The following is a 27,060-nucleotide window of genomic DNA, read 5'->3' as shown; positions in this document are numbered from 1 at the left end:
AAGAAACTACAAAAGCTTCAGAGAAATATACATTTATACTGATTTTTCTGTATTATGTTCCACCTACCTTCACTTCAGTAGTGTTTGGCTTCCTCAACGTAGCGTCAAGAGTAGCACTGGGATGTTTGGGACGATGCAGCATGCTCAAGGTCATGTGAGTGAGTTGGATGTAGTGTAGTCCAACTTCTATTTGTATTAATTCTTATCAAATGTTGCAAAATTGGGCTGACGTGCATTTCACTAATTGCTCCTATTCACTAATCAGGCGTCGTCTGGAAGCAAAGGCAAATTTTGTTGCTCAGTCTCAAAGAATAAATCATCTGGACTGGCACTGGAGCGCAACACAAGTGTGTTTCCTAAGAGTAATGGAATTCCTTTCCCTTTTTTCTTTCCAGTCCATCCCTTTCTCTCAGCATAAGGCCTAATAAACCCAGATATGCCAAGAGGAAAATATTTAAATAAAACAGCACCGTAGGCTCCGGTTGAGGAGTAACGCCTCGTGTGAAAAATGTTGAGGAATGGCGGAATGGGAAAGAGGCGAGGGAGTAAGTGAAGTGAAGGAGCGATGAAAGATGAGAACAGAACCTCTCTTGGTAATGCGCCGTGATGATCAGTAGAGTCTAATGAAGGTGCAGATGTCCCGCAGGAGTCTTGCGCACTCTTGACGACCACTGGGAATGGCAATTAATCCGCTATGTACTGAAGGAGGATGCACGCGCACACACACATTGGCTGACACACACGATCGGAGACAACATTTACATAAAATGTACCCCAGGCTCACTTGCCGTAGCCTATATTCATACACAGAGCAAAACTATGGTGCGTTCAGCCATATTACACTTACCATTAGACTGTACAATATAATGTAAATGGCTTGCAGAGAGCAGCATTATGCCCACTTATTCTGTACCAGCATCAGAAAGAATGGCTCGCTGTTCAAATGATTGCCTTCATTTTGTGTGCAACCTCCCAGAACTCTCCAAAACATGAACTTATTTCTTTTTCTTCCAATTCACACCGCAAAGGAGCTGGGCTGACCTATATTTTGCATAGAAGCACTGCGTGTGTGTATCTTTGGAAGTGGATCCCTTTGTACTGCCCGGGCGGTTATTATCCAATTGGTACTTTTATCCCAGCTGGTTACCTGGCTTAAGAAAACAGGAGATGGAATTGAAGTGGGGAGGGGCAAAAGGGCCTCAGGTGTACGAAGGGCCTGCACTGCGGATTAACGGTCGTCGCGTGTGTACGCTGCGGAACAACTGCCTTAAGAGCCGGCCACCGAGGGGCCCCGCAGTTATGTAAAGATGAAAGGATAAACTGCTGAGACAGGAGAGTGGAGCAAAATGGACAAAGTGCGAGATGGAGGGGAAAAAAAGCAGATACGACCACATTTGTGTGTCTTCACTCAGGCAAGTGTGCATGAATGAGTTTGTAAATGTGGTGTGTGTGCGTGTGTGTGTGTGTGCTTGCGAGCGTGCATTTGTGCTCAGCAAACGTTACAAGCCAAATACGGTTGGTTTGCCCTCTTCTGAGATAAAAGCGTGCGCCTCTGTACCACTGGGACCGCAGTGTGATGGCACTACTCGACTAAAGCTGACAAATGTGGTTACTGAAAAGACACACTGTGCTGTGGTAGTGGCAAAGGAGGGACCAGCAACCTGAGGTGATGGACGGATGACATCAGATCTTTTTGCACCACGTGGCCCAGACCTCTTCTCCTCAGCTCCCTCCTTTTGTAGTTAAATAGAAATGTGTACGAAGCTTATTCCTTTTTTTTTTATTATTCCTGCACATCCCCTTCCTTACGTGTCGAAATTGCCTCAACCTTTGCGTGCGTGAACTGAGATTGTTCTGTCTTTGTCCTCATCCTGGATTCTTCCTCTGTCCTGATTCCCCCTAATCCACGTTGGAAATTATCATTTATTTTGTCTGCGCTGCATAAAAGACAGATGAAAATACCACTCCGCCTGCACCTGCATTCGCTCGGCGCACAAAAAAACCCATAAAAAAAAAAGAAGAAAAAAAGTTGCGAGTCAAGGTTGTGGATTCTGATGAATTTCTTCTCTCCCTTTTGAGATCCTGGCTTTATGATTTCTTAAAAGAAAGAAGACCGACTTCAAAAGCATATTCGCATTTCAAGGACACACTGTGCATTACAAAGGACGGAATAAACTGTTTTGTAACAAACACGCGTGTCATGCAAACAGAAATTCACACAGCGACGATGCAGAAGCAGACGGTAGAAGAGAAGAGGTGGTATCAGTTGTAGTTAAGGGAGTGGGGGGCGGTGGGGTCTTAGTTACCTCTAGGTTAATGATCCTCATTAATATTCGCTAATATACCCCGGGTCATGCAGTAATTAAAAATCTCATTCAATGCTTCCATCTTACATTGACAGACTTGGCTTCGTCCTACAAAGATTGCCACTCATTATTTGTTTCCTGGATCGGCGGCTCCTGGCGCAGACTTTGAGCTCGGGCCGAGCATTTGACTGGGCCGCGCGCCGCCGGCGGTGCCTTGTGTGGGGCTTTTACCTGCGCTTGGTTTGGCACAACTGTTTATGAGCTGAAAAGGTTTTGCAGGTTCCTCCCCCGGAGAGTTGCATCACGTTTGCGAGAGAGTGTTTGTGCAAAATGGGACCGCAAACAAGCACTCCAAGATACACACTCGTGCATACACCTGGAAGCACAACTGCATGTTGAGTCCATTAGCACAGGGGAGTTCCATATTCCTCAGAGTCAGCTGATGTCAGCTGATGCAAGCTGTGTTAATTGTAAGACTGTAAGACAGTTGCATATCCCCCACAGAAAACATTAGATAGATAGATAGATAGATAGATAGATAGATAGATAGATAGATAGATAGATAGATAGATAGATAGATAGATAGATAGATAGATAGATAGATAGATAGATAGATAGATAGATAGATAGATAGATAGATAGATAGATAGATAGATAGATAGATAGATCAATGCCGTGTTTTCCTAAGCAAGCACATTAGTCAGACGGTTAAATCCCAATACAAGCTCCGTCACCCTGAACATTATTGAGGAGTAGAGTATCGAGTCATTCTGCTTTGGCGTACGCAGAGAGTCTGCATAGCAAAACATAAGATTAAATAGCTTCATGATTGGGTCATTGTTGCAACATTTGTTGAAGCATATCCTCAAAAACTTTGTAGCAGTGGCACATGCCATAGGTACGATATACATGGAATCTCTGAATTGTGTTGTGTCACAATAAGAGTCTAGTTTTGGCTCAGAGTAACAATAATTAATTGCTTAGGGCAGTTATTAATAAAACTTATTATCTCCCTTAGAGAACAAGCAGTCAGCATCGGTTGTCAAAGTTGGGGAGCCTGCAATTACAAGGTTCCTTCTGCAGAACATTGAATAAAACCAGGATCAATGGGTCTCCCTAATAACACAGTGACCTGTATGTTTTTTGTTTTGGATTTTGTTTGCTTGTTTCGATGGGTTGTCCAATAGTGACAATCTTTCCAGAATTCTTTTTGAAAAATCTCATAAAAATCTGTGTTCGTCTCACTTTGATTGAGACCAGATTATTTATGTTACGCTTTCAGATGTGAAAAAGAAAAAAATGTAGTCTTTCTATAGTTTGGAGCATATTAAAACATTCTTCACATTTATTTGTCATATACATAGATCCACATTGGTAGCAATGTTACCTTGCAGCAAAAGAGTAGTGATGAAGGCTCCGGGTCCAAATCCTGGCCTGGGTACTTTCTTGCATATCCTCCCTTTATATGAGTGAGTTCTCTCTGGGTACTCTGCATTCTTCCGATCAAAAGTGGCCAGTGGATGGACATTCCTACTGCCAGAACTTGTGCTGCTTTGTCTGTATCGCTGAATCAGTATGTAAACATGACCCAGTGAAAAACTAATAAACATCTCACACTGACCAATTATTTTTAGAGTTTAGAAATGTGGAAAACTTTTCATGAAGTAATTTGAAGATTACGTTTAAATGAACATCTTAAATGCTCATTTATTTTGTTGTTATTTTAATGTCTTTCGTTTGATTTCCTGTAGAGCACTTTGGGTCGCCTTGGGCATAAATAGTGGTATATTATTAAACCTGCCTTCATTTGCCTTGCCTTACTTTGTGATCCACCTTTGACATGTTTACCATCAACAAACTAACCACAATGCTTTATCAACACCATTTCAGCGCATATTTACTTATTAATGCCTCAAATTGTATGGCTCCCTCTACTGCGGTGAGACAACCTGCTTTGGGCATGTTTGAGCATGAAAGTTTCAGCCTTAGCTTGGTCAGCTCAGGCTGCACCGCGGCACAGTACCGTGAAGATGCAGTGCACGACGTCAACAGTGCCTCGTCTCTTGTCTCTCTCCTTCCTTGCTTCTCGGAGACATCCACACTCCAAACTCCACCATCGCAATGAGCCTATGATGGCCCATACAGCACTAACATGCAGAAGGATGAGTCGAGGTGCAAAGAAAGACACAGAAAGCGGAGTTTTTGCCTGGAGCGAGCCGTCTCGATCTTGTTCTTGTTTGGAGTCGCACGGCGCTCGACAGAAAGCTAGTTACGGAGAATATAATGTGGCTCACTGCGCCGTTCTCCAGCTCTCAATCCCTATTTCATGCTCTTACTATAAATAGAGACTGCAGAACATCAAAGGGAGGAGAGGATTTCTCTCGCAGCAACAGGCCACAGAGCAGTCATTATCCATTGGCTCGAAATGCATCATCTCCCTTTTGGCTGATCCCATCGCGGAGGATAGCGGGGGCTGCTGCTCCGCCGTCAAGAGGAGATAGTGCTGACTCACCCGCACGCGATGCACATTTGATTTACATCACGCCACTTCAGACAATTAATAATCGGTGACCTCGAGTCGATGCATATCAAACAGTCGCAGGGCATTGAACAACACAACACCGCAAACCAGAAGATCCACACATCAGATAGATGTTCTTTAAATTGCTTGCATTCGTCCTCCTGTTCTTGCCCTTCGTTTCTATTTTCTTCTCCTTTCTTCAGTTTTTCTCCAGTTTTCGCTCACGTTTTGTGCCGAACCATATTGCCGTAGCAACTGCAGCAATTGGCCAATGGTTCAGAGGCGTCCCGCCATGTTCAATCGGTATTTATGTGGATACCTATGCTTGTGTGAACAAGAAGGCGTGGGTACCTATAAAGCCTGCTGTTACACTTTAGGCATGTGGTTTCCGGAAGCCCTGGAGTTTATAATCCGTTTTATGAGCAATTCCATATGCATTTGATTCTTGATTGTGTTTTCTCATGTTGGATGATTGTTTTGTTTTGGTCTTTGTCTTCCTGCTTTCCTCTGAATTGCGGTCCTTGTATCTGTATTTTCTACCCGCCGGGTGAATTGCTGTTGTAGAGTATAATCAGGCAGTAAATTTAGGGTGTCTGTAATTGTAGCAAACATCTGATTTGCGCTTCAGTGACTCTTAAGAGTTTATCCCTGGAATTGTCTGGAGCAGCGCCATGAGCTTTTTGTTCTTGAGTAATTCTGGCCTCCAACTTCATTAGAAGTGTCTTCCAGCTTCATCTTAATCTCTGATTTAACTTTAATCATACCAGGATTAAAGCAGACTTTTTTATATCAAGATAATTCAACACTTTCATTTTGTTTATTTTTTTTTTAATAGCAAACGGTTTTAAGTCTCTCCAAGAAAACGCTCATTGCCTTTTTTCATTATTATTCTTATCAGCCGTTTTCTTCATCGCATCTCTTAACAATTTGCATATTACGGGAGAGGAGGCTATCTGGAAAAACTCCAAATATTTAATACTCACTCAGATTTGCAAGTCAAAATTACAAATGCTAATTTTCACTGTGGTATTTTAAAATCTTAATTACTTAACAAGCCATGTCAAAAGTTGCAGAAAGGTTTCTGTTTCGTTGTGTTCGTGTCATCACTCATTACTGATTTTTTTTTACGTGTGTGTGTTGTTTTTTTTCTTGTGTCAACTTTCACCTTTACTGCAAGTGACAAAATATGAAAGGACTCTGGTTATAAATGTCATTTCCATGAAAGAAAGAGCTCTCTGTTTTCGTTTTCGTAACATTTCAACACAGACAGCAGTTATAGTGATTTTATTTTTAAATAAAAAATGCTTATAAATTGTTCTTTTTTTTTAAAGGACACTTTTGGCAAAAATGCTCTCAAGGACATGATTATCATACAAAACGTTTAACTAGGCGTTAAATCTGAATAAATATTTTCAAATTGCTCTGACTCAGATGGTCAAAATAAAATATACAAACTCAAATATTCGGTTAAATGTGCCTGAGAGGCATTTAACCTGCATACAGCTAAAGTGTGGCTGACAACTAAAGCGCTGTCATCCACGTGCTTGCAGTAAACGTCACACCCAGCTTGTGTCTGGACATCCAATCAGCCATCTTGGCAGTATCTGTAAAATTCATTTCAGTGAACTGGCCTGACCACAAGCCTGCCTCGCTTGTTCTTGGAGCACTTTTCAGATGTATTTGAGGATCACTGGCACCAGCTCAGTTAAGGTTTTAACCATCTGACCCAAACTGCGCCCCACAAAACAGGAATTAGTTACGAACTTATGAAGCCACCGAGAAACCCACTCAGTGTAGCAGCTCCCTTCAGTCGAAGTCATATCCTGAAAAAGTCAGACAAGAAAACCCTTGATCTTTCTGCACAAGGAGAATGTGCGTATCTGTATGCAAATTGGATCAGTTTTTGTAAAGTGACGTAGCCTTTATTGTGATTTGCTGCCCTGTGAATTAACTGAATCGAATGTGTGGAGGAGCCAAGATGAAGGTTTCAATTGCCAAACAGAAAAAAATGACAAAGGAAGAATACATTTTTTACTTTATCTGAAATCAACAGCTATACGCTTAAAGTACAATTGAATGTGCATGCGGATGATCTAATGATGGCCCCAGGCTTGCATTAGATCAGTTTTTCTGATTGGATAAAAGCAGTATAAATCGCATTAATCTGCTGAAATGGCCTTCCAAAAGCCCTGTTGAAAATGTGGGAAATGTGCTTCTATGTTGGATTGGTGCCCAGAAACCCGACCAATTTCATTTATTTTGCTAATTCTCTTGGAAAGGAAGCGCGGTGTTCGTTTTGTGTGATGTTATATGCATCTGTAATGAATCTTTGGCCCACTAAGAGACTTTGTTTCTGTGTTCGAACTGTGGCAGGGTACAAACAAACACAGAGACCTTTATACACCAACGTTTCCCCCTCCTTCTGTCCCGGTGCCTGTCAGCCATTAGACAGCTGTTCAGAGGTAATGGAAGCTTGAGAGGATAGGTGCCTCTCCATCCGCACCTTGGGTTGAAGGTCTTTCCGGTTTTATGTGTTCGCGCCGCGCGATCCATGCGTCCGTGCGCCATTAGGCGAGTGTGTTTGCTCAAAAGGGCCCGTGCGCGTGTTTTGTATTTACGGGAGAGGAGGCTATTTTCGTTTGATTGTTTTCAATGAGGGTCCAACGCGTAGAATCCATAACAATACCATCAATCCTCAGCGGCAGCAGCAACATGGATGTAATTTATATGGTAATGCAGCCACCGCGGTTGCCCCGAGTCACACGGTGGGCATCTCCGACAGTGGACAGCACGAGTGTGCTGTGGCGTCCCAATGCTGTAACCAGCTGCAAAAAAATGAAAGAAAGAAAGAAACCCACACACACACCTTTGCATATAACAAGGAGGCATGTTTCAATTAGCACACGCACATAGATGGTAGAATGCATTTGTCCGCTGGGGTGTAAAGGTTGAGTGTACTGCTTTGTGTCAGGTCAGGTTTGTCCTCTTATCGAGCTAAAAAAAAAAAAAACAGAAGACAGACTCTTGAGTGAGCAACCAGGAGACAAACATGAAGCACATCCTGGAATAGCACAAAAAAGAAAAAAAGAAAAAAAAAACTCCCATTTTACTGCAGCACATTATTATTATTATTATTATTCACCTTGATAAATGTGCACACAAATCTCATCGTTGTCAGTGTGGATACGTTTCTTTTGCGTGTGTAAAATGATTTTGCAGGCTCTGTAGAAGGACTGCTAATGAGGGCAATTCAAAGTTGGGAAATAAGAGACCCAGGAATGAAAAGGGGAGCAGCAGTTCATGTCAAATTTCAAACTTTTTCTTATAATAACGCTGCCATTGAACAAACTAAGATACGTATGTTTAAGAGTTTGAGTGACGATGGGTCAGCCTCATCACGACTTCACTGAGCAGAACTCGACAGTCTCCCGTTATGACTCATCTTACCCTGATCTACATGAACAGTAGGAGACTAATTCACAGCAACAGGCCTTTAAAAGGCCAGAAGCTTTTGAATAATATGGTAATTAAAGAGTTGCTTCTTTCCCCAGGTACTTGTCTGAGTCATTTCACGTCACTGCTAATGCCTATTCTCTGTTTTTGTGCTCACCTACAAATTCTTGTAGATTGCTACGAGGATTTGTAGCAACCTCTGCTGCAATTTTAAGGCGTTTAAGTCATGCTTTCGCTTTCCAAGTGAATTCCTGTGCTCACTGTGGTCGTTGCCTAGCAGGGAACATGTCCGGTTTCACGCTTTAGCTGTTGTTAACGCAACATTTAAATTTTCTGTTCATCAGCTCTCAGAGATCCGAAAAATAGCGTTCAGACTGACCGGATCAGACACGCATCCGAAAGACACGCTCACCGCCTTATGGCTGTTACGGCTTTGGCGACGGACGGGCCTTGTTAAGCCACAGGAAACTTGCAGGTGAAAGTGAAAAATACATGTATCTAAAAATGAAGAACTGCTTGAAGGGAAAATCTTGAAGAATTCATGGCTGAGGTGACAAGAGTGTCAGACGTAGCAGGCAGAGGCGACGAGCCTTTTATTGCTTCAAAAGATGACCTTGGCATGGATCTCAATTGTACCCCTTCCCGAGGGCGGTGTAATTAATCCCCTTTTAATTTAAATTACAAGTCTGGCTCAACAATTATGAGGGCAACGTTATCAAGATAAGATAATTATAGCTTTGCAGCGCAGTGATGCTCTTGGTTTTTTATTTTTTGTTCAGTGACGTTCCTCTGACGCCTGATCCTAGTTATAGCTAAAGTTTTGCAATCCTCTTAAGAGCAAAATGACGAAAGGCTGCTTTAAGAACAAAACGCACCCTAAAGGATGTTGTTTATTTACCAAGAGACGTGAGCCACAGTCGAGCTTCTCATCTTCCTTCTTGAAAAAAAGAGGCAAGTCTTGATAGCTCTGGTTTTTAATTTAGTCTCAAGTCCCTGTTACACCAGTTAACTGCAGCCTAAAGAAAAAAGAAAGAAATCACGATTGCCAAAGTGAACCGCTGACAGCTGAAATTGCTGGTTGCACCTAATTTCAAAACGGACCGAGTTATCTCTGCACTTTAATTTCTAAGCAGTACTTGTGTGCGCTGATCAGATTTACAAACCTTAGTTGTTTCCAAGTGAAAATCGCTGGGAGACTCGAACAGAAAGCTGCTCTTCGAACGCTCAGAGTCAGAGAGGCAAATGATGTAATGCAGAACAGAGAGCCCTGCAAGTGTGGATAACACCTCCTTTTTTTTTTTTTTTAACCTATTCAAAGGACGGCATCTTGAGCATCAGCTCAAGGCAGCCAGTGTGCATGGAGGATCTGCCTGTATGGGAAGTTGGGGCCCCTCCGGTTGCGCAGCAATGAAATGATGCCGGCGAGATGAAAGAGAGGAACTGAGCACAAGCAAGAGGAGAGCTCCAGGCGAGAAGAGCATCCCAGACGCTCTGTCACACATCAAAGAAAGAAGAACCGGCGATACAATCGAGTCTTTGGGCTCCCAGTTCAACTTTATTCATTAAAAATGCGTCTGCTGAGTCACACACCCGGCCGTCCTTTCCCTTCGTTGCTAATCGCGCCTCTGATTTACCGCCACCGAGCCGACTGCGGAGGAAAAGGCAAACAAGAGAGGGACTAACGAAAGTGAGCAACGTGCAGACACTGTGACAACAGGTGTGCAAAATTCACGGCTACATCTAAATAAATTTTCTTTAAAAATGGAAAAGAGAGAGATAGAGAGAGAGGGAAAAGGCTTGCGGGAAAAAGAGAAAGGCGGAGAGTGACTGGACTGTATAGATAAATAGAGAAAAGGGCCCATTGTGTCAGCAGCTGTCTAAATAGCCCTCAGAATACCACGCAGACTAACACACACACACACACACACACACACACGCCTACATACATAGTTAGACTCACACACACTGACTGACAGCTCCCCCTCAGTCCAACATCTGTGATGACAGCAGCCATGGTAATGAGCCTCTCCATGTGCCAGTGTAAGTATGTGTCTTCTCCCTCTCGATGCTCTGCTCATTCAATCATTTCACATCAGCCTTATCGTGTTGAGCCCCTCCCCCGCGTCCCACCTCCACCTGCAAGCCTCCTGATTTCGACCATATTATCTTTGGGAGGCGTACTAGATGCACAACACAACACAAGAGCAGTGGCGAGAAAAGCCCCGTGGCGGATGTGGTTTCTGTCGTCCAGGTGCATTTTAAAGAGAGGTGTGGAAGAAGAAGAAGAAGAAGAGAGGGACAGAGCATGGAATGGGGTGGGGGAGAGATGAAGAGATGATGAATGACTCTCGTTAGAGGGGTAATTTGTTTCTCCTTGTCTGACTGGGCTCCAGCTGTCGCTCCATCCCTCGCTCTACTCCACTCTCCTCTCTTCGCCGTAGCGCTCTTCACCTCAGCCAGATGGGCCGGACGGATGGACAGACCGAGCCAGGAGGGAGGGACAGGTTTGGGAAAACGGGAAGACAACAAAACGAGAAGGGGGGCGACGATCAGGGAAGCACTCGATCGAAGCAACAGGCAAAACCGACTCTTCCCTGACAGAAGCTTGGACTTGCTCCCCAAACTGAGGACGATTATGTTCCACCGTCAAATCAACAAGGGGATTCTCGTGCTTTTAGCTCTGATTTCCCCAGCCCACGACACACTTCTTTTTTCTTTTTCTTTTTCTTTCGCACCAATCAACACTTGCGAGAGAACGGCGGGTTCTGAGAGCGAGAGACAACGGGCAACGGAGTGGAGGCCCGAGAGCTTGTATACAGATGGCCGGGGAGGCGGTTGAAGGATGGCGGTGAACAAATTGTCAAGAGAACCCAGTGAGCTCATTGCCAAGTCTTTGTTCTAATAACACAAAGCAATTTTCACTGACCTTTCTAGAAATGTAGCGGGCAGAAATGACTGCGTTAAGGATGCCCCACAGCATAATTGCTAAGGAGATTAAAGTTCCCTTAATTGCTTTTGGCCAACTAGTGCAATTTTTCCTTTTTTGTAATTAAAGTGATTTAAAATATTAATAACTACAGTCGCATACACATAGCCTCGCCGCACACGGGGTCCAGACTCACAAAGTTGTGATAAAGCCGAGCAACAGCAGTAAAACAGTCTTAAGCAGAAGCATTTCTCATCGCCTGCTGTCACCAATAGCCCCATTACGGGCCGCGTGAAATATGCAAATAGCTAAAATCCTTTCCCAACATCATTTGAGGACTGAGCGATCAACTTTTTCCCCATGCTTGTCCATGGCTCATTCAATATTTTCTCTCCCCCGCCCTCCTGCTTTCTCCTTGGTCAGCTCCCTCTTATTGCTTCCTCTAATGCTTTTCCTTCCAATTGCCAGAAGTTCTGGGACACCTGTCCAAGTCGCCAAATTAAAGGGTTCCACTGACTTCCATAAATGCATCCGCGTGAGATCTAGGACCCAAGATTTCAGAGAATGTTTATGAAAACGGATTAAGACTGTGGTCGCTGTCAGGAGCTCAATTCGATAGGCTCATTAGGACGGTATGGGGGAGGAGGGGAGTCTAGATATTAAACAAAGTTGAGGAAAGTGATAACAGAAGCAACTCTGCGACAAAGTGGAGTTCATTCTAAGGTGTGCAGCTCCCACAAATCAACAACTTTCTCCAGAGGGAATAGCTACAGATCTTTTAAACGTCTTGAATCTCTGAGATGAGATGAGGAACACCAGCCTCACTCTACATCACAGGAAACGCAGTGCAAAGTGTTCCACTGGTGATATGCATGCAACTATTGTACGCTGAAGCAACCGAGACGAGTTCTCTGGAGTTACAAATCGAGTTTAGGTGTGGGACCGTACCCGACTGCATTGTGCTAAGTTTTGGTGGATTGTAAATTCAGACAAAATCAACAAATCCTCACACTTTTTTTTGCTAATAATCGGGGGTTTGTTGCAGATTTTTCTCAAAAATTGTCAAAAACTTACTTACTAAACTGATGCCTCAGCTTTGCTTGATGTCAGATTATAGACCATGATCTATACAACGAGTAATAGGAAGTCTCACATACCGTCATGAATAAGCGAAAGTATTTCCAAATTAGTACCACAAATATGAAATCCTGGAGGGACTGTGAAGATATTCAGTAATGTTATTTGATTCTAAGAATTCATGGATATTTTAACAGGTTATTGAACGCATATCGATGCATTTGGTACTATCGGCCCCTTAAGAGAATTCTTGATTATGATTTGGCCCAACTTAAAAACTCATTAAAGCATATATGTTAAGGAATTGAATGCCATTTGAATTCATGTGTAAAGATCTGACTATACATTTGACAATAGAGAGTATCTTCCAGCCTGGCATCTGTTTTTTCTTTTTTGCCTTCACACTGTTTTTTTTTCCTTCCTCTTCAGTATTTCTATATCTCTGTGTTTCTCTATTCCCTTAGATACTCCTGTGACCTTAACGTCTTCACACCTCCTCATCCGTCTCCCACCATACCTCCCTTTTCCGTCTCCTTTTCGCTCCTGTCAGCTTGCAGTGTTTGCTTTGGCACTGTTTATCCATTTTTCTCTGTTTGCTCTGATGAGATTGACCGAACACACACACACACACACACACACACACACAAAGCACGCGCGCAAACACCAAGACACACGCGTCCATACCTAAACAGAAGACAAGGCGGGCGTCTCTCTGGGGTGTAGTTAGTGTGGGGCTGGGGATCGATCCTGGCTCTGGTTTCCGCGATGCAAAAGCTCCGAGGTGGAGCGTCATGGACAGCAGGACAGAATTGTACCGGTCCGCCTCTGTTCCTGTCCAAAAGTTCTTCGCAGAACGAAGATAGACACAGAGACTCAAATGTCAGAGATTTATGTGTTTCATTTTGACGTGGGACAATCGGGGAAGGCAGCCAACAAATACGTCCTAATGTTTTGGTTCTCAAATGATGTCTGCATTGATTGTCCCTCCCTCCCTTTCTCCCTTCCTCGGCCAGGCAGTTTTTCCCTGATGCGAGCAATATCGCACAGTCATCTGGAGGGGTCCGCCATCTATCACGGCCCTTTGCAGATTTTTTGACGTCTGTCATTTCTGTCAATATTCAGCAATGGCGCGGCGAAGGCCGTCAAATTGAAATCGCTCCAGTTCCGCATCCGGGGAAAGTATCAATAGCGCAAAAAGAGGCGCTTCAGAAATAGAAGATCCACTCAAGTTTTGCAACCTTTTCGTATCGCTCATTTTGTCTGGGGAAAAAAGAAAAGAGGAGGGTTGCCGTGTGAGGTTATCCACTTGCAAATGAAAGAATAAACAATTGTGTGAAATTTATTGGAACTTTAAAGGAAAAACAAGGTGATTTGAAAGCATCGGCAGCCCCTCAAGCTATAATTTCAACTGCAAAATCATCAGAAGGCAGAAGTTAGTCTTTGGTAGACTACCTAATTAGTGGCTCTAATAACCCGAGTCCTTCAGTGGATTCGCTGGACTCACTGGCCTCATTCTTACCATGTTGTTGATTGATTGAGCTGCAAATATGGCGGCCATAATTATTCTATATTTTGAGCTGTCTCTAAATAGAATTTATTAGATTTGTCTTTGTCCTTGATTCCAAACCTTTGGAGAGTACTGCGAATTGTCTCCATCCGTCTCTCTGGTGGATGGGACAACCTGATTGTGTCCACGCATCCCATGGCTCCAACTATTTAAAGACTCCACCGTTCTTTCCTTTGTCTTAGCCACATATAGAGGACGACCGAACAGTAGATGAAGGCAATTCTTTCTCACCATTTGTGACGAAATGAGACTGTGAAATTTGACAGGGGAGACAGCTCATGTTTGTGCTAACAAGGGAAAATGTAAATGAAATCATGCTTAGTGGAGTTTTTTTTTTTTTCTGTTTTCAAATTTGGTCATTGTGCCTTACTGGTGGTGTGTTCATTGACTTTTGCTCAGCCGAAATAGGTCGTTTGTGGAAGAAATCTGTTCACAAACCAAGAATGTTTCTGCAAGCAGGAAATCAAACTCCGAGAGAAACAGAAAACACAACATTGGGGCTTTAGCTTACCGCGGTAAATCGCATGTCGCGCTGGATGTTGGGTCAAAAAGTTTTGTGTGCCAGATGGAGCGCCTGCTCAGGGAGACCTCCAACTAGTAAGACACTCCTGGTGAGAAGAAAAAAGACGCAATCCTAAATGAAGAAGATACCAATGACATTGACTTTTCATTGCATCAGAAAAGAGACGACTGCGAATGCCTTTTATAACTGCACTATTTCAGATCAGGCTTGTCAAGTTTTTGAATTTGCATAGATCCTGCTTCATCCTCCTGTCATTAAGGTCTGGAAAAAGAAAATTTGCTGACAGGTTTCACTGAAAGACTCGGTGTCATAAAAGCTGCATCGTGATTCTTGACTCTAAGTTGGATTTTTCTCCTGTGAATCGAGCGAGTTGGCATTGGAAATCTCTGATTTGAGCCAAAATATTCTGATTGTTTGAAACAGGAATTCTCTCATAAATATCTCTCACTTCTCATTTGATATTCATCATTTGTTTTTTTTTTTCTTTTGGATTAACTGCTCCTTTAAAGGATTTAGCTTCTTACCCTTCAAAATGTCCACATCTCATTTTGCCGCTTTGACCCCTGACCCTCGTATCACTCAGTCAGTCATCTGGTTTGTCTAACATCTTCCTCTCTTCCTGTCCCCTCCACCCTCCAGGTCGCCCACTCCCTCCAACCTCCTCCTCCACCCTGCTCCCACCGTCCCTCCCGTCCTCCTCGTCCGCCCCTCATCACCCCTCCCCCGGTCCGTCTCCACCCATCAGGGAATGCCAGGTACCCCTGCTGGAGAAAAACTCCACCCACTCCCACCTGGAGCCCCACCGAGATGACTCGTACCTGCTCCGGGCTCAGTCCGCGTCCACGGGTAAGCGAGTGCTCCAATTCACCACATTTCTCTTTATCTGTCCATATGTTTTGTGTTTGCATTCATAGCCAATCCTAATCCTCTGTCCTTACGTTGCACCTCCATTTCTCACAAAAAAAACAAAAAACATGCTAATCCTTGCTTTAATAGCTTCTATTTTCATTCTGCTAATGGGAGCATATGTTTGAAATGCTCGAAATCAAACAGAATGCTGTTTGCATTAATTAGAAAATAAATGTGTTGAAGTATGTTTCATGCAAGTGTCGGTAGACTTCAGTCGAGATGGTTTTAGAACAACATTTTAGCAACACAACCAGGAGAAGACAATGACGTCACAGTTGGGCGGTTTTACAATGTAGGTCCAGGCAAAAGCAGAAGAGCTCTTTATTGAGGACGATGAAGAGGAAGAGAAGATGACATTCGTATTAGAGCTGCTGAATACCAGGGCAAGTTCTTGACCCACCCAAACTAGGGTTTGATTTAAATGTGAATGTGTGAAGTGCAACACAACACCAGAGTGTGAAACCGAGGAGTTGTGATGTCACTTGAAACTGTGCTGTTTATTGTGTTCATCTAAACCAGTTCTAAGTTCAGTCATTCCCACATTTCACATTAGGACTCCTGCCATAAAGTTTCCAGAAAGTGCCTGTGGATAGAGCATCAGGATGAGATACACTTACTTTACATTTACACAACAATCCAGCTCTGGGTTGATTTAACACAACAACCAAATTGGTTTGGATGTCAAATGTTTTGCACTAATGTTGCCAATATAGTGGGCTGCATAAAAATAACCCATATGATGAAAAACTATTCATGTTATATGTGGATTTTTGTTTTATTCTGAGTTGAATTTGGCCTTGAAGCTAATCTTATTAAAGTTTTAAGTTGGGAAACGGCATATCGCTGTAAATTTGTATTTCTTGTTTTTGCAAAGCTAAGAAATGCGGCACGAGTGGATGAATGAGATGGAGACTTGATTTATGTTTAATTAAATTCATTTTCTTTACTCTAAAAACTTCCTTACAAAGTCGTTGTCCTGTAAGAGCCGCACTTTTAAATTTTATAATAAATGTAAATTATCTATACCAACGTAAAGACTTTTACTCAAAAGCAAACTTTTCTGCACTAATATCAGCGTTTAATTAATTTATTATACTTTGCTAAATGCAGGAAGGGTTTTTAAAGACTGGGTGACCCAAATCCTCATCTTATTGCTAAGAATAGATTAGTTTTTTTGTTTGTTTGTTTGTTTGTTTGTTTTTATTTTATCCCAAAAGAATTTAACTGGATGCCGTTCTTTTACTAACGGCAAGTTTTGGATGCAATGATATGTACATGATACAAAATATGACTTCTTTATTTGTTTAATTAGAATATGTTTTAAGGTTTAATTGGCGGTGGCAGCCTTTTATTTGATAGTGAATTGACAGGAAAGTGGGTAACAAGATGCCGGGAATCGAACCTGCGACAGCTGCGTCGAGAACTAAGGCCTCCATTTGTGGGTTGTGTTTAACCACTGCGCCACCACAGCACACCCGACGTGCTTTGACTGAAAACGGTATTTAGAAAAAATAAACAAATAAATTATTTTGAAAAAAAATATTCTGAATATTTGCCCTGGCCTTTTGCCTGTCTCTTATGACAACTCTAAACAAAAACTAGTTGACTTTTAAAGGTATTGCCTTTTAAAATGTCACCCTGCCACCTTTTAAAAAGCATCACCTGAAAAAAATAATGATGCAAGTTAAGGCAACCCTTTCGCTCCGCAGCATTATACAGTGAGCTGGTGTGCTTGTTCTTATTTTGCATATGACATTAATAATCCATCAGAAAGCGAAAGGTAAGGGGATGATGAATTCTGAGCGCCGGGAGGAGAATCAGTGCTGCAGAGACAATCTCGTTACTTTCCCCGGCTCAGAGGCTTTCAGTTCGTAACCAGACTAGCTCTTGTTGGTCGTTCCAGGCGGATCAGCGCCTTGCCGCGGTTTTCCTGCCTGGCACGCTCAAACGCACCGGCAAAGCGTCCGCAGCGACGACTTCGTTCGTCATCGCCAGCGTTTATCCTCAACAAACTGCGGGCCAACTTTCGGGCTGTCCGCCTCCCCTTTCCCGCTCTTCGCCGTCGTTTCTCCGTCCCTCTGTGCATCTGCACTTGTAATCAGCAGATATATTTAGCAGAGGCCTGATGGGAGGGAGCGGGGAGGGCAGAGAAGTCCTAATGTGATTTTTGGTGGAATACAATCTATTGTTAATGGCGTTAGGCTCTCCTTTGATCCAGTATAAATCTTCATTAGGGAAGGCCCGGGTCCCAGGTTCAAGAGCAACGTGATTAGGAGGCTTTTAAAATGACGTTACATCAGCCTCCTAATTGGTTTACTGTTTGCTGGGGCAACATCAATCATTAGCCCAGTAACCGCACAGCAAATAAATTCACTCTGCCACTGACACCCTAATGGCAGACACTGGCAAAGTGGGAGAGTGAGGCTCGCAGGCCTCAGTCTCTCTTCCTCTTGCTCCTGCTCGCTTACACCCACACTTTGTGTTCTGGGGCGCTTCTTTCAGCATGTACCACGCAGCCGTGGAGCGAAAGGAAAAGAAGAAGAAGAAGAAGAAGAAGAAGAAGAAGAAGAAGAAAACTTATAGAGAAGCACGAAAAGGAGCCCACAAAGAGGCAAATGGGAGCAGAGATGGAGAAAGTCAAACTTTGACTTTTGAAGCTGTTTAATGAGACATCTCGCGTGGAGGAGAGAAGAGAAGAAGAAAAAAAGAAGCAACAGAAGGAGAGCGAGACGAGAGGCATCCAAAGCACGGCGGCGAAAAAAAAAAATAGAAAACACAGGCGGAGAAAGTGACTGAAAAGGAGATGCATAGGAAGTCAAAGATGTGGAGAAGAAATTGGGAGAAAAAAAGAGAGTAAACTGATGAGAGCTTAGAGAGTGAAGGAGCGATATTTGGTTGGAGGGAAAGCAACATTAAGATGAAATTGCAAATTGCCGTATTTCCCAGACAGGACTGCTGCAGATCTAATGGGTGTGGAGAAAGTTCTTGGCTTTGGGCATCCATTAAAATCGACCTAAATGAGTTTAGAGTGGCGGTCTGGCACTGCATAAGCACACCCTTGCATGTAAGCAGAGGCGGTGATGGGGTTGGTGGAGAGATGGGTGGTGCGAAGAGGAAAAACACACACCTAGAAAACGGCGTCTGCACATGCTGCGAAGGCGCACGCCTGCCCGAATGTGTGTGTGTGTTTGTGTGTGTGTGTGTGTGTTTGTGTTTGCCGTCGCCCCACGGGGAGAGGGGATGCTGGGCAGGAAATGAGCCTTAGCAAGCCAGGCAGAAACTGACCGCAGCGAGATAATCCTCAGGAAGGCGCATGCTGTTTGCACGTGTGTGTTCCACCAAAGTGGTCCGCCATTACCTAAGCTAACAGGTGGACAGACACGACTTGTGTTTCCAGCGAAGCGTGTCAGAGCGAGCGGGAACAGAACATCGCCGTCGTTGGCGGGGAACTGGTCCGTGGGTGTTTACGTGGGAATACTGTCTGGCTCTGAGCACCTGTCTGGGAACGGCTCCCTCCTCGGAACGCCTGCGTTGGTGGTGGGGTGGAGTTGGGGGGGCCTTTCGGGGGCAGAGACGGCCAAGCGGAGCGTGGCAGATCGCTCCTGGAAAGAGCTAGCGTTAGCGCAGTCTCTGGCCATTCATTATGCATGGGGAACACGCGGCTATTTTTAACTCCGTGCCTCCTCTGAAGTGGCTGGCTATCTGGCTTGCCAGGGAAGCCACCTCAAGTCGCTGCAGGAGCGATGAATGTTTAATGGCTTTGTTGAAACAAATCTGCAGAAACAAAGGAAAACAAAGACACGTTCCTCTGCTACTTCTGCCTAATGGTGTTATTCTTGATGGCGCTTATGTAAGGGTGACATTTGCATAACGGTGGGATGTGTGAAAATGCTGCATGCATGCGTGTGCGTGGGGGGGCGGGGCTAAATGCATGCATGCAGTTTTAATTCTTTTTTTTTTCTCTGTGCTCATGGGGTGTTTGTTTTTGGCTGAAATTTGATGACTCTTCTCTAGCGGCTTATTGCCTCCTAATTAGACAGAGATGACTAGCCAAGGCAGAGGCAGTTGTGAATGTATGCCAGTGTGTGTGTGTGTGTGTGTGTAAATGTATGTCTTTGGCTCCATCTTTCCTTTCATGCCTGTATGTTAATATGAGCTCATTCGTCTGTTTAGGACAAAGCCAAAAGAAAGAGAGAGGGAAAAAAGAAAAATCCATGTGACAAATAAACCCCCTTTGTCAGCGCGTACGAGTTTCTGAGTTTTCACCTCAAGCTCTCCTTCCCTGCTCATCCTCTGAGCTCTGAGAAGAATGACAAATGAGGAGCGTGTGACATTCTCTGACAGAGGACACAGGAAGCGGCGGCACATGGGAATATACCACCTTTAAACACAGGCTGCATAGCGAAAAGCAGGGAGGGAAGGTGCATGGCGGAAACAATGAAGGCTGCAGTTTTTTTTTTTGCCTTTCTCCTGGACAACTACAGAAAGTTGGGATGGAGGGACGAGCCGGTTGCTCTATATCTGCTGAATGGGTGTTTTTTGCGCGTGCACGCATCCGTGCTCTGTGACTTCTCTCTGTTAACCACAGAAAATGTCAATAAACAGTTTGCTCATCCAGGGCTGCAAAACAAACTGCCTCGGTTGCTTCCCGCTGCCAGCTGGCCACACACTTGCATGCAGACACAGACGCACACTGTGAGATTAATATAGTGTGGCGAGGCCTCCCCCGATTCCCCCTTTCGCCTCACACTGGAAGTGTGTGTCTGTGGGCAAGCGGGGGTTTTCACAGGGAGGCAGGTTAGCGGACAGGCTAATGCTCCTCCGCCAGGCTTCGTCGAATTGGCGAGAATAATGGACTTCCAGGGATTAGCCTGAGCCAAACGCACCGGCTCACTTGCTATATAGTCTCCACTCTCCTCCTCTTCTTCCTCGCCATTCGCTGGGGAGACCTTGGACCGAACAAAGTGGGTCAGGCTTCAGCGGCGGCTCTTCGCCTTCCCACCCCGGGCCCCCCCCCTCCCGACAAAAAGGTGACAACAAAAACAGAGGACCGTTTTCTTCTTCTTCTTCTTCTTCTTCTTCTTTTATCACGACCAGAGTTTTCTTTGCACAAGAGAAGAAAGAGAGATAAACCAGGAAGGAAATAAAATGTGATCTGCTTGGCTGCTCGCTAATTGCACAATTTCCTTGTTGCACACTTGGTCTTTTATCAAACCGGGTTCCAGGGTGTTCACGTTAGCCGGCTTGAACTGCACCAGTCAGTCCTGGTTCAGTTCTCTCTGCGGTCAGAACGGGCTGCGGTTTTATTTGGGGGCCTGTCAGCGAGCGCTGGATGAAACCATTTGCCTTTGCAACTTCAGTATGTTTGTGATTCCTCCGGCAAGCTCGAAGGTCTTATTTATTTTTTGTTACAGATACGTTTAGGGTGGGTTTTTTGTTGTTTTTTTTTGACATGCATTTCTTTTTTCTGCTGAAATAATATTTAATGCGCATTTTAGAGCACTCAGAAAAAAAAAAATATGGCTATCTAAGCTTCCGGTAAACGCCGAATGAGATATTTTATCTATTTTTGAAGTTCTTTGACGGTAAGAATAAAAACGGCGTCGATCAAATATCAAATTTTAGAAGAGAAAAGAGGATAAAATTCCTTTATCTGTGGAGCTGTGTTCTGTTGTTATGAAGTAAATAACAGCAGGACTTCCTTCCTTCATTCATTATTTAGCCTCTACAGGATTTTGATGCATGCATAATTGAACTGGTTTTTGTGTGTGTGTCAGCAAGTTTCATTTTTCTATTACAGAATGTGATAGATAAACGTTTCTCCATTCAGAAATGCTAAAGCAGTGCAGTTTCCCCACTTTTGGCCCAAGACAGAATCAAACTGAGCGGCTGCTTAAAGCACCCACTCTTGCAGCTAAGCTAATAGGCCAGGAAGGAGAGTATTCATCAGCTGATCCGTGGTAGCTTTGGAGGAGCTGCAGAGATCCGCAGCTCAGACAGGACAATCAGGTAAGGATGTTCATGTGTTTGAACGGGTCAAACCTAAATCCAATTAAGAATCCATGGCAAGATTTAAAAAAAAAAAACTTTCCTACATGTGCAAAAATGGTAAAAAGGGGAAAAAACCCCACAGGAATTACATTTATGATTGTATAAAATTGTGTTTTTATTGTGTCCACTAAGATGAGCTGATTGCAAATGCAAATTTTTCAGATATTTAAAAGTTGTAGTTTTTCTTTCACTTCAAAAAAACCCCTAAACTCTCCTGGAGACGTATTTGTGTCAGGTAAGATCTCAAGGAAACCCATTCAGGTTTGTGGTCAAAATGTGCCAGGATGTTCATGAGCAAACTGCAGTAAATTACTTGTTCACATTTAATACGGAAACATTTTTAAAATGTTCGACATGAAAGTAAGAAAACCGCAAAGGAAAAGGCATTCCATTTTTCAGCAATTTGAATCAGTGGGTGGGTGAGGGCCTTTGCGTGTGACGGTCTGCTGATTCCACGCCTGCAGGTGTGCGGGTGTGTGCGAGCTTTTTCCTGGCAGCTTTCTCTTTTTTCCGTTGCTGTTGTTGCGCGCATTGTTACTAAACAAATGTATTTATGGAAATGGGATGTAGCGGGAGCCGCTGCACTTTTGCATTTATTGAGGCGTCGTGCCCGAGCTGAAGTCAAGTCAGATTTATTTTTAAAGGGCTTCAAACAAACTAGGTTCGTCCCAAAATGGCTTCAGATCTCGACGGGAGGACACAAAATAAAAGCGAGATGAAAGGAAGGGAAACGATTTCCCCCCGTGACGAAATGACGAGTTTTTACGGGGAGGAGGAGCCGAAAGGAGGGCAAAACAAGGTGTAAAAATTTACAGCATCTGTCAGTTGGCTCCCTCTCCGCATCCATGATGCGGGAGACGGAGCTTCTCGCAGGTGTTTTCGGCTGCAGGTATGTTCACTCGACGGGACGCGTGTGCACGCATGGGCGTGGATCGCTTTCTCCCACGGGGATCTTTGCATGTTCAGACAGATGTTCTGGGACTCTCTTGCCGAGCAGAGGTCAGTTCCCCGTCTCTCTCTCTCTTTCGTCTTCCCCTCGTCTCTCCTTTCACTCGCATCCGTTCTTCACTGGCCGTGTTCGGTGTCACCTGAGTCCCAGTGGTGCGGCGGAGGAATCAGGTCATGTTGTAAACTGGTTTCCAGTGCAGCTGCAGTTCCGGCGGGAGCTTGCTGCCCCCGCCTCTCCTCCCTGTCTACTCTAAATACTGGTAAAGGAGAAAAATGAGGAGGAGGCTCATTAGGACATGAAGAACTGCAATGCTTGCAAACATTCTCCATATGTTGTCGCAAACTCTCATGCTCTGACAGGACAAGACAAGGTAATCCAGGTTTGATCCACGCTGGACTTAGTCGATGTGTGCTGAGGTAAAACTAGTCCTGCAACAACTTGAACCGAAAAGCCGCTCAGAAAGGAAGAAGCCGTTACCCCATCGCTGGGCTACAGTTTGACAAAGTAATTTTGAATACATATTCTCTGGTTTGATGAGACTAAAAATTGAAGTGTTTGACCATAACAGCTGCAAACCTGAGACCACCGTCGGAGAAACATGGACTCGGCTGCCTCATGTTTTGCTGCTCCACTGTCTGTTGGGTTATGCAAGATAGATGGTATTGAGAAACAAATCTGATGACATCAGCAAGGAAACTTCATCTTGGGTGCAGGTGGGTCTTCAAATTGGATGATGACCCTTTGGGTACAACGTAACTGAATGCATTCGAGTGACCGATCTTGGTCCAGCATAAAGTTTATGGGAAGAGGTGAACAGGCATGTGCAAGAAAGTCGACAAATCAGGAATAATGATTTGTAGACTTGTTATTGTACAGTGAACCTACATTGTAATGACGACAGTGAGTCATTATACTTCTCAAAGTATAATGAGACCAACAGGGCACACAGTGTGAAAGGTAAGTCTTTATTTGAAGTAAGACTGACAGGAGGCTGCCATAAACATGATATAACATCTGTTATGAGTCTTCATGAATGTCTATGATTGTTGTCAATGAGTGACATGTGGTAAATAATGACGCTTTTAATACAAAGTCTGCTAAATATCAATAAAAGTGTTGCAAATTGCTATTTTATCACCCTCAATTTTTGGCAAATAGAAACAACTTCAACATATTTTCACTCGAGTGAAAGCAAAAAGTAGCTGCCCAAGAAAATACTCAAGCAGGAGTAAAACATATTTGGTGAAAAGCCTCACAGGGTACCTGATGAAAACATCAATAATTCAACATTTAAATGAACCAAATTTTGGTATTTTAATAATTCATACAAAAAAATATAATTGCAAAATGACAAAAGAAAAAAAAAACTATTCCAAATCAGTTTATTTCAAAATAAAACTTTGACAAAATCTGCAGGTGTGCCAGGTGATTTTTTTGGTTAAAACATGTAGAGTATCCAGAAATGATTATTCAAGTAAAAGTAGTAAAAATACAACAAAAAAAATTCCCCTAAATGTTTCCCAGTAAATATACTCAACTCTGTATTGGTGAAAAATAAATGTGCTTCGCTTTATACCTGAGCTTGAGGCATTGCATTGTGTTAATCTAGCCAAAAAAACATGAAACCCATTTAAACGAAATGTTATGTGTAAAATAGAAAAGAGGTGTGGATACTTTTCTCAGGCCCATTTACATCTCGAGTTGATTTCCTGCGCACTCATGGGGGTTTGCAACGACTACATCCTCTCTCCCTCTTTGAAAGCTTCGCAAAATCCGAGCAGAAGGGCGTCCGAGAGAATGCGACACATCCGCGCGTCTCTCTTGCTCTCACACAGCGTTGCTTTTCTTGTCTAATTCCAGAGGAGATGAGAAATGGAGGAGGGCATGTGTGATCTCGCAGGTTGACGAAGTTTCGGTCGTCTTCGGCGCACACGTATGTCTGCATATGCGCGCTTACTCGGCTCTGTGATCAGTACAAGAGAGGCAATGTGCAAACAAACAATCATTACGATGTATTCCACGTTTAGAAGTGCAAGAAGATGATGAAAGTGCAACATGTAGAGTTGCTGAAAGACAAAGAAAACTGTGTTGCAGAGCCAGGATTGAACGCCAGCTGCAACATCAATAACTCTGTGTGTTTTTTCCAATAATGTAACATTTCTTTTCAGACAGCAGTGAAGTAAAAGCATGGACACTTTGTTATGACACTTTTTTCTTTCTTTTTCATTTTTCCCTCCCCCCGTTCGCTCAGGCGGTGCTGTGACACAGTATGTGTCGCAGGCTCATTTCTAAGTCTGTCTGTTTGCTGTCAACAAGTTTGCGCAAACTGTAGCGGGTCGCATTTCCTCGAGCGTGGAAGGAAAGTCGAGCCTGAGCAGAGGAAGAAAAATATTTGGGAATTTGCTGCACATTTTCATGAGGTGAACATCCAGAAGGAGACTTTTGAGTTGTTTTCTATTTCAGTTTGGAAATGTGGGGAGAAAGTTTGGAACTAGACATTTGTTTACATTTCTAGATGAATGTGGATGAAGAGAATTGTTTTGTCTATATATATTAAAATATACATATGTAATTTTTTTAATATCCAGATTTTATTTTCTATGTAATTCTATTTTGAAGTTCTCTGTTAGTTCTGCATCCATCCATACATCATTTGTTGGATCCATCTGTCCATCCATCCATCATCCATCCACCCACATGTTCATTCATCCTCCTAATATTTCCTTCCCTTCTTTAAAGTCAGTAGTTTCCCGTGGTTCACATCTACAGACTAACGGCCGAGAAAATATTTTTAAAAATGTCGTGTTTATACTTTAAGAGACGACCCAGAGTGAAGATTTCTGGCGGCATGCATCAGAACTTTGATATCAGGCCTGCAGGAACCCTGCGCTGGAGTTGCTCTCTTTAGGTGCCTTTTTAATGGCGTACATTTTCAGCTAATTCAGGCCAGCTGCGCTCCGAGTCCGAGCGCATAAACAAAATGCTCGCCGAAGCCTGTGAAGTGAGGCAATTGTGTCGGGCTGCCTCTTATACTGTATAGTATGTGGTTTATTGATTTTCCTGAGCAAACCACACACACAATGAAGATGGGCTCAAACCACCCCAAGCCCCCCGCCCCGCCCCGCTGCTGCTGCTTCAGCGAGAGGGAAAAGGGAGAAAGGTGATGTGTGAATGGGTGTTCTTGTCTGAGTCATGCCGGTTTGTTTTTCAGCTCCCTCACTCAACAGTCCATTAGCTCATTGTTGGAGGGGGCTGCTATTGGATTCAAGCTGACATGTTCCCTCAAGTCTGAGAGCAAGAGATGAGGGCACATGCAGCGCTGAGTGCTCTAATATTGTTCACACACACTCACACGCGCGCGTCCGCTTAGATGTGACAAAGAAACGCTGGGCAGGAAAAGAGGGGATAAAGGAAAAAGGGGGAGGAAGAGTTGATGGGGGGAGAGAAAACTGTGAAAGGAAATAGGAGGAGATGAAGTTCTCACGTGTCTTTGTTGCTACAATCGTCTGTCGGCTTGAGTCATCGATTGTTTTGACAATATGACACGTTGTCTGAACTATTGTTGAAAAAATATTCCATAATTGGGTGTTAATTGGCCCGAGAGCTTTATATTTCACCTACCCGAATGAAAGCCTATAGTAGAATAACAGGCCAGCTGTAATTTTGCACGTGTCCAGTTTGGAGAATACAATCTGTCTGGATTTCATTCAGAATCCTGGTGACATTTTTGTCTATTGTTGTGTTTTTTTTTTCTGTCTTCCAGGGGCCGCCAACCACCACAGTCAGTCCACGCTGCAGCCTCCACTGCCGCCTCCACACAACCACCACAACCTGTCCCACCAGTCTGCAAACAGCCTGAACAGAAACACCCTGAGGGGGGGACGGAACCCCATTCACGCCCCGGCTCCGGGCACCGGAGACGGACCCACCACCCCGGAGTCGGTCCAGCTACAGGACAGCTGGGTGCTGAACAGCAACGTCCCGTTGGAAACCAGGTCGGAAGATCAATGTGAATGATTTTATTCTTGTGGGTGGGGAGGGGAGTTGCAACCGACAGGGCAACTTTTGCTAAAAACAGTAAGTAAATCAGGGGAACCAACCTTGTCTGACTGTTGATCGGATGATTTTATTTTTTTACTTAAATGGCAACTGATCTGTCAGAAACTCAAAGATCTGATCATTTTCTATTCAGTGAAAGCAACAACAAAAAAATTTTGCCTAAATTATATTTAGGCAAAAAAATAAAAAGAGGGTGATTTTATTTGGCAAAAAATGGCATAAGCCAATTATTTTAGAAAGATGACAACATGTAACCACTGCTACCCCACACCGACATCAACACTCTTCAGTGTGGATGCTGCCACTGCGTGAAAGAAAAAAGTTTGTAATTAGCCCAGAGGAGATGTTCCCAAATGAAACCAAAGGAAATACAGAAATGTAAAGAGAAACCTTTTTTCTACAAGTTTAGAGATGCCTACGGTTCACTGAGGCTGTGAAAGAACAAGAGAGAGTGGGACTTAAAATAAAGGTTGATTTTACAGCATCTGCTTTGTCACACACTTGCTGTGGTGCCTCCTCTGCTTCTCGTTGAAATAATTAAAGACCACTGACACTGGGAAGACAAGAAAAAAATATAAATGAGCTATTTTTATATATTCTTGTAGTTTGCAAAGGAAAATCAGAATCAGGAGATTTACGAACCTGGTTGTCTGAAAGCACTCCCCCATCCCACCCAACAAAAAGTGATCAGTGCACTAATCACTTTGAGCTGCCCTCAG

The 27,060-nt window shown here is 43.7% G+C and overlaps 1 protein-coding gene across 4 annotated transcripts in view; it reads left to right on the top strand.

The window, feature by feature from the left end:
• tenm2a (teneurin transmembrane protein 2a) overlaps positions 1 to 27,060 on the top strand; it is a 272,708-nt gene that overhangs the window by 171,417 nt on the left and 74,231 nt on the right. For 3 of the 4 annotated variants that reach the window (XM_055034285.1, XM_055034286.1, XM_055034287.1), the window contains 2 exons: positions 15,013 to 15,219; positions 26,046 to 26,277. In XM_055034285.1, the coding sequence (XP_054890260.1) occupies positions 15,013 to 15,219; positions 26,046 to 26,277 (439 nt within the window). The remainder of the gene's footprint in view (positions 1 to 15,012; positions 15,220 to 26,045; positions 26,278 to 27,060) is intronic. The other variant, XM_055034288.1, reaches the window with a different exon arrangement.

The sequence above is a fragment of the Poeciliopsis prolifica genome, unplaced genomic scaffold, assembly GCF_027474105.1.
Source record: "Poeciliopsis prolifica strain line A6 unplaced genomic scaffold, Auburn_PproV2 SCAFFOLD009, whole genome shotgun sequence".
NCBI classification, from domain to species: domain Eukaryota; kingdom Metazoa; phylum Chordata; class Actinopteri; order Cyprinodontiformes; family Poeciliidae; genus Poeciliopsis; species Poeciliopsis prolifica.
Note: the sequence above shows the minus strand (reverse complement) of the source record. Positions and strands in the feature narration are given on the sequence as shown.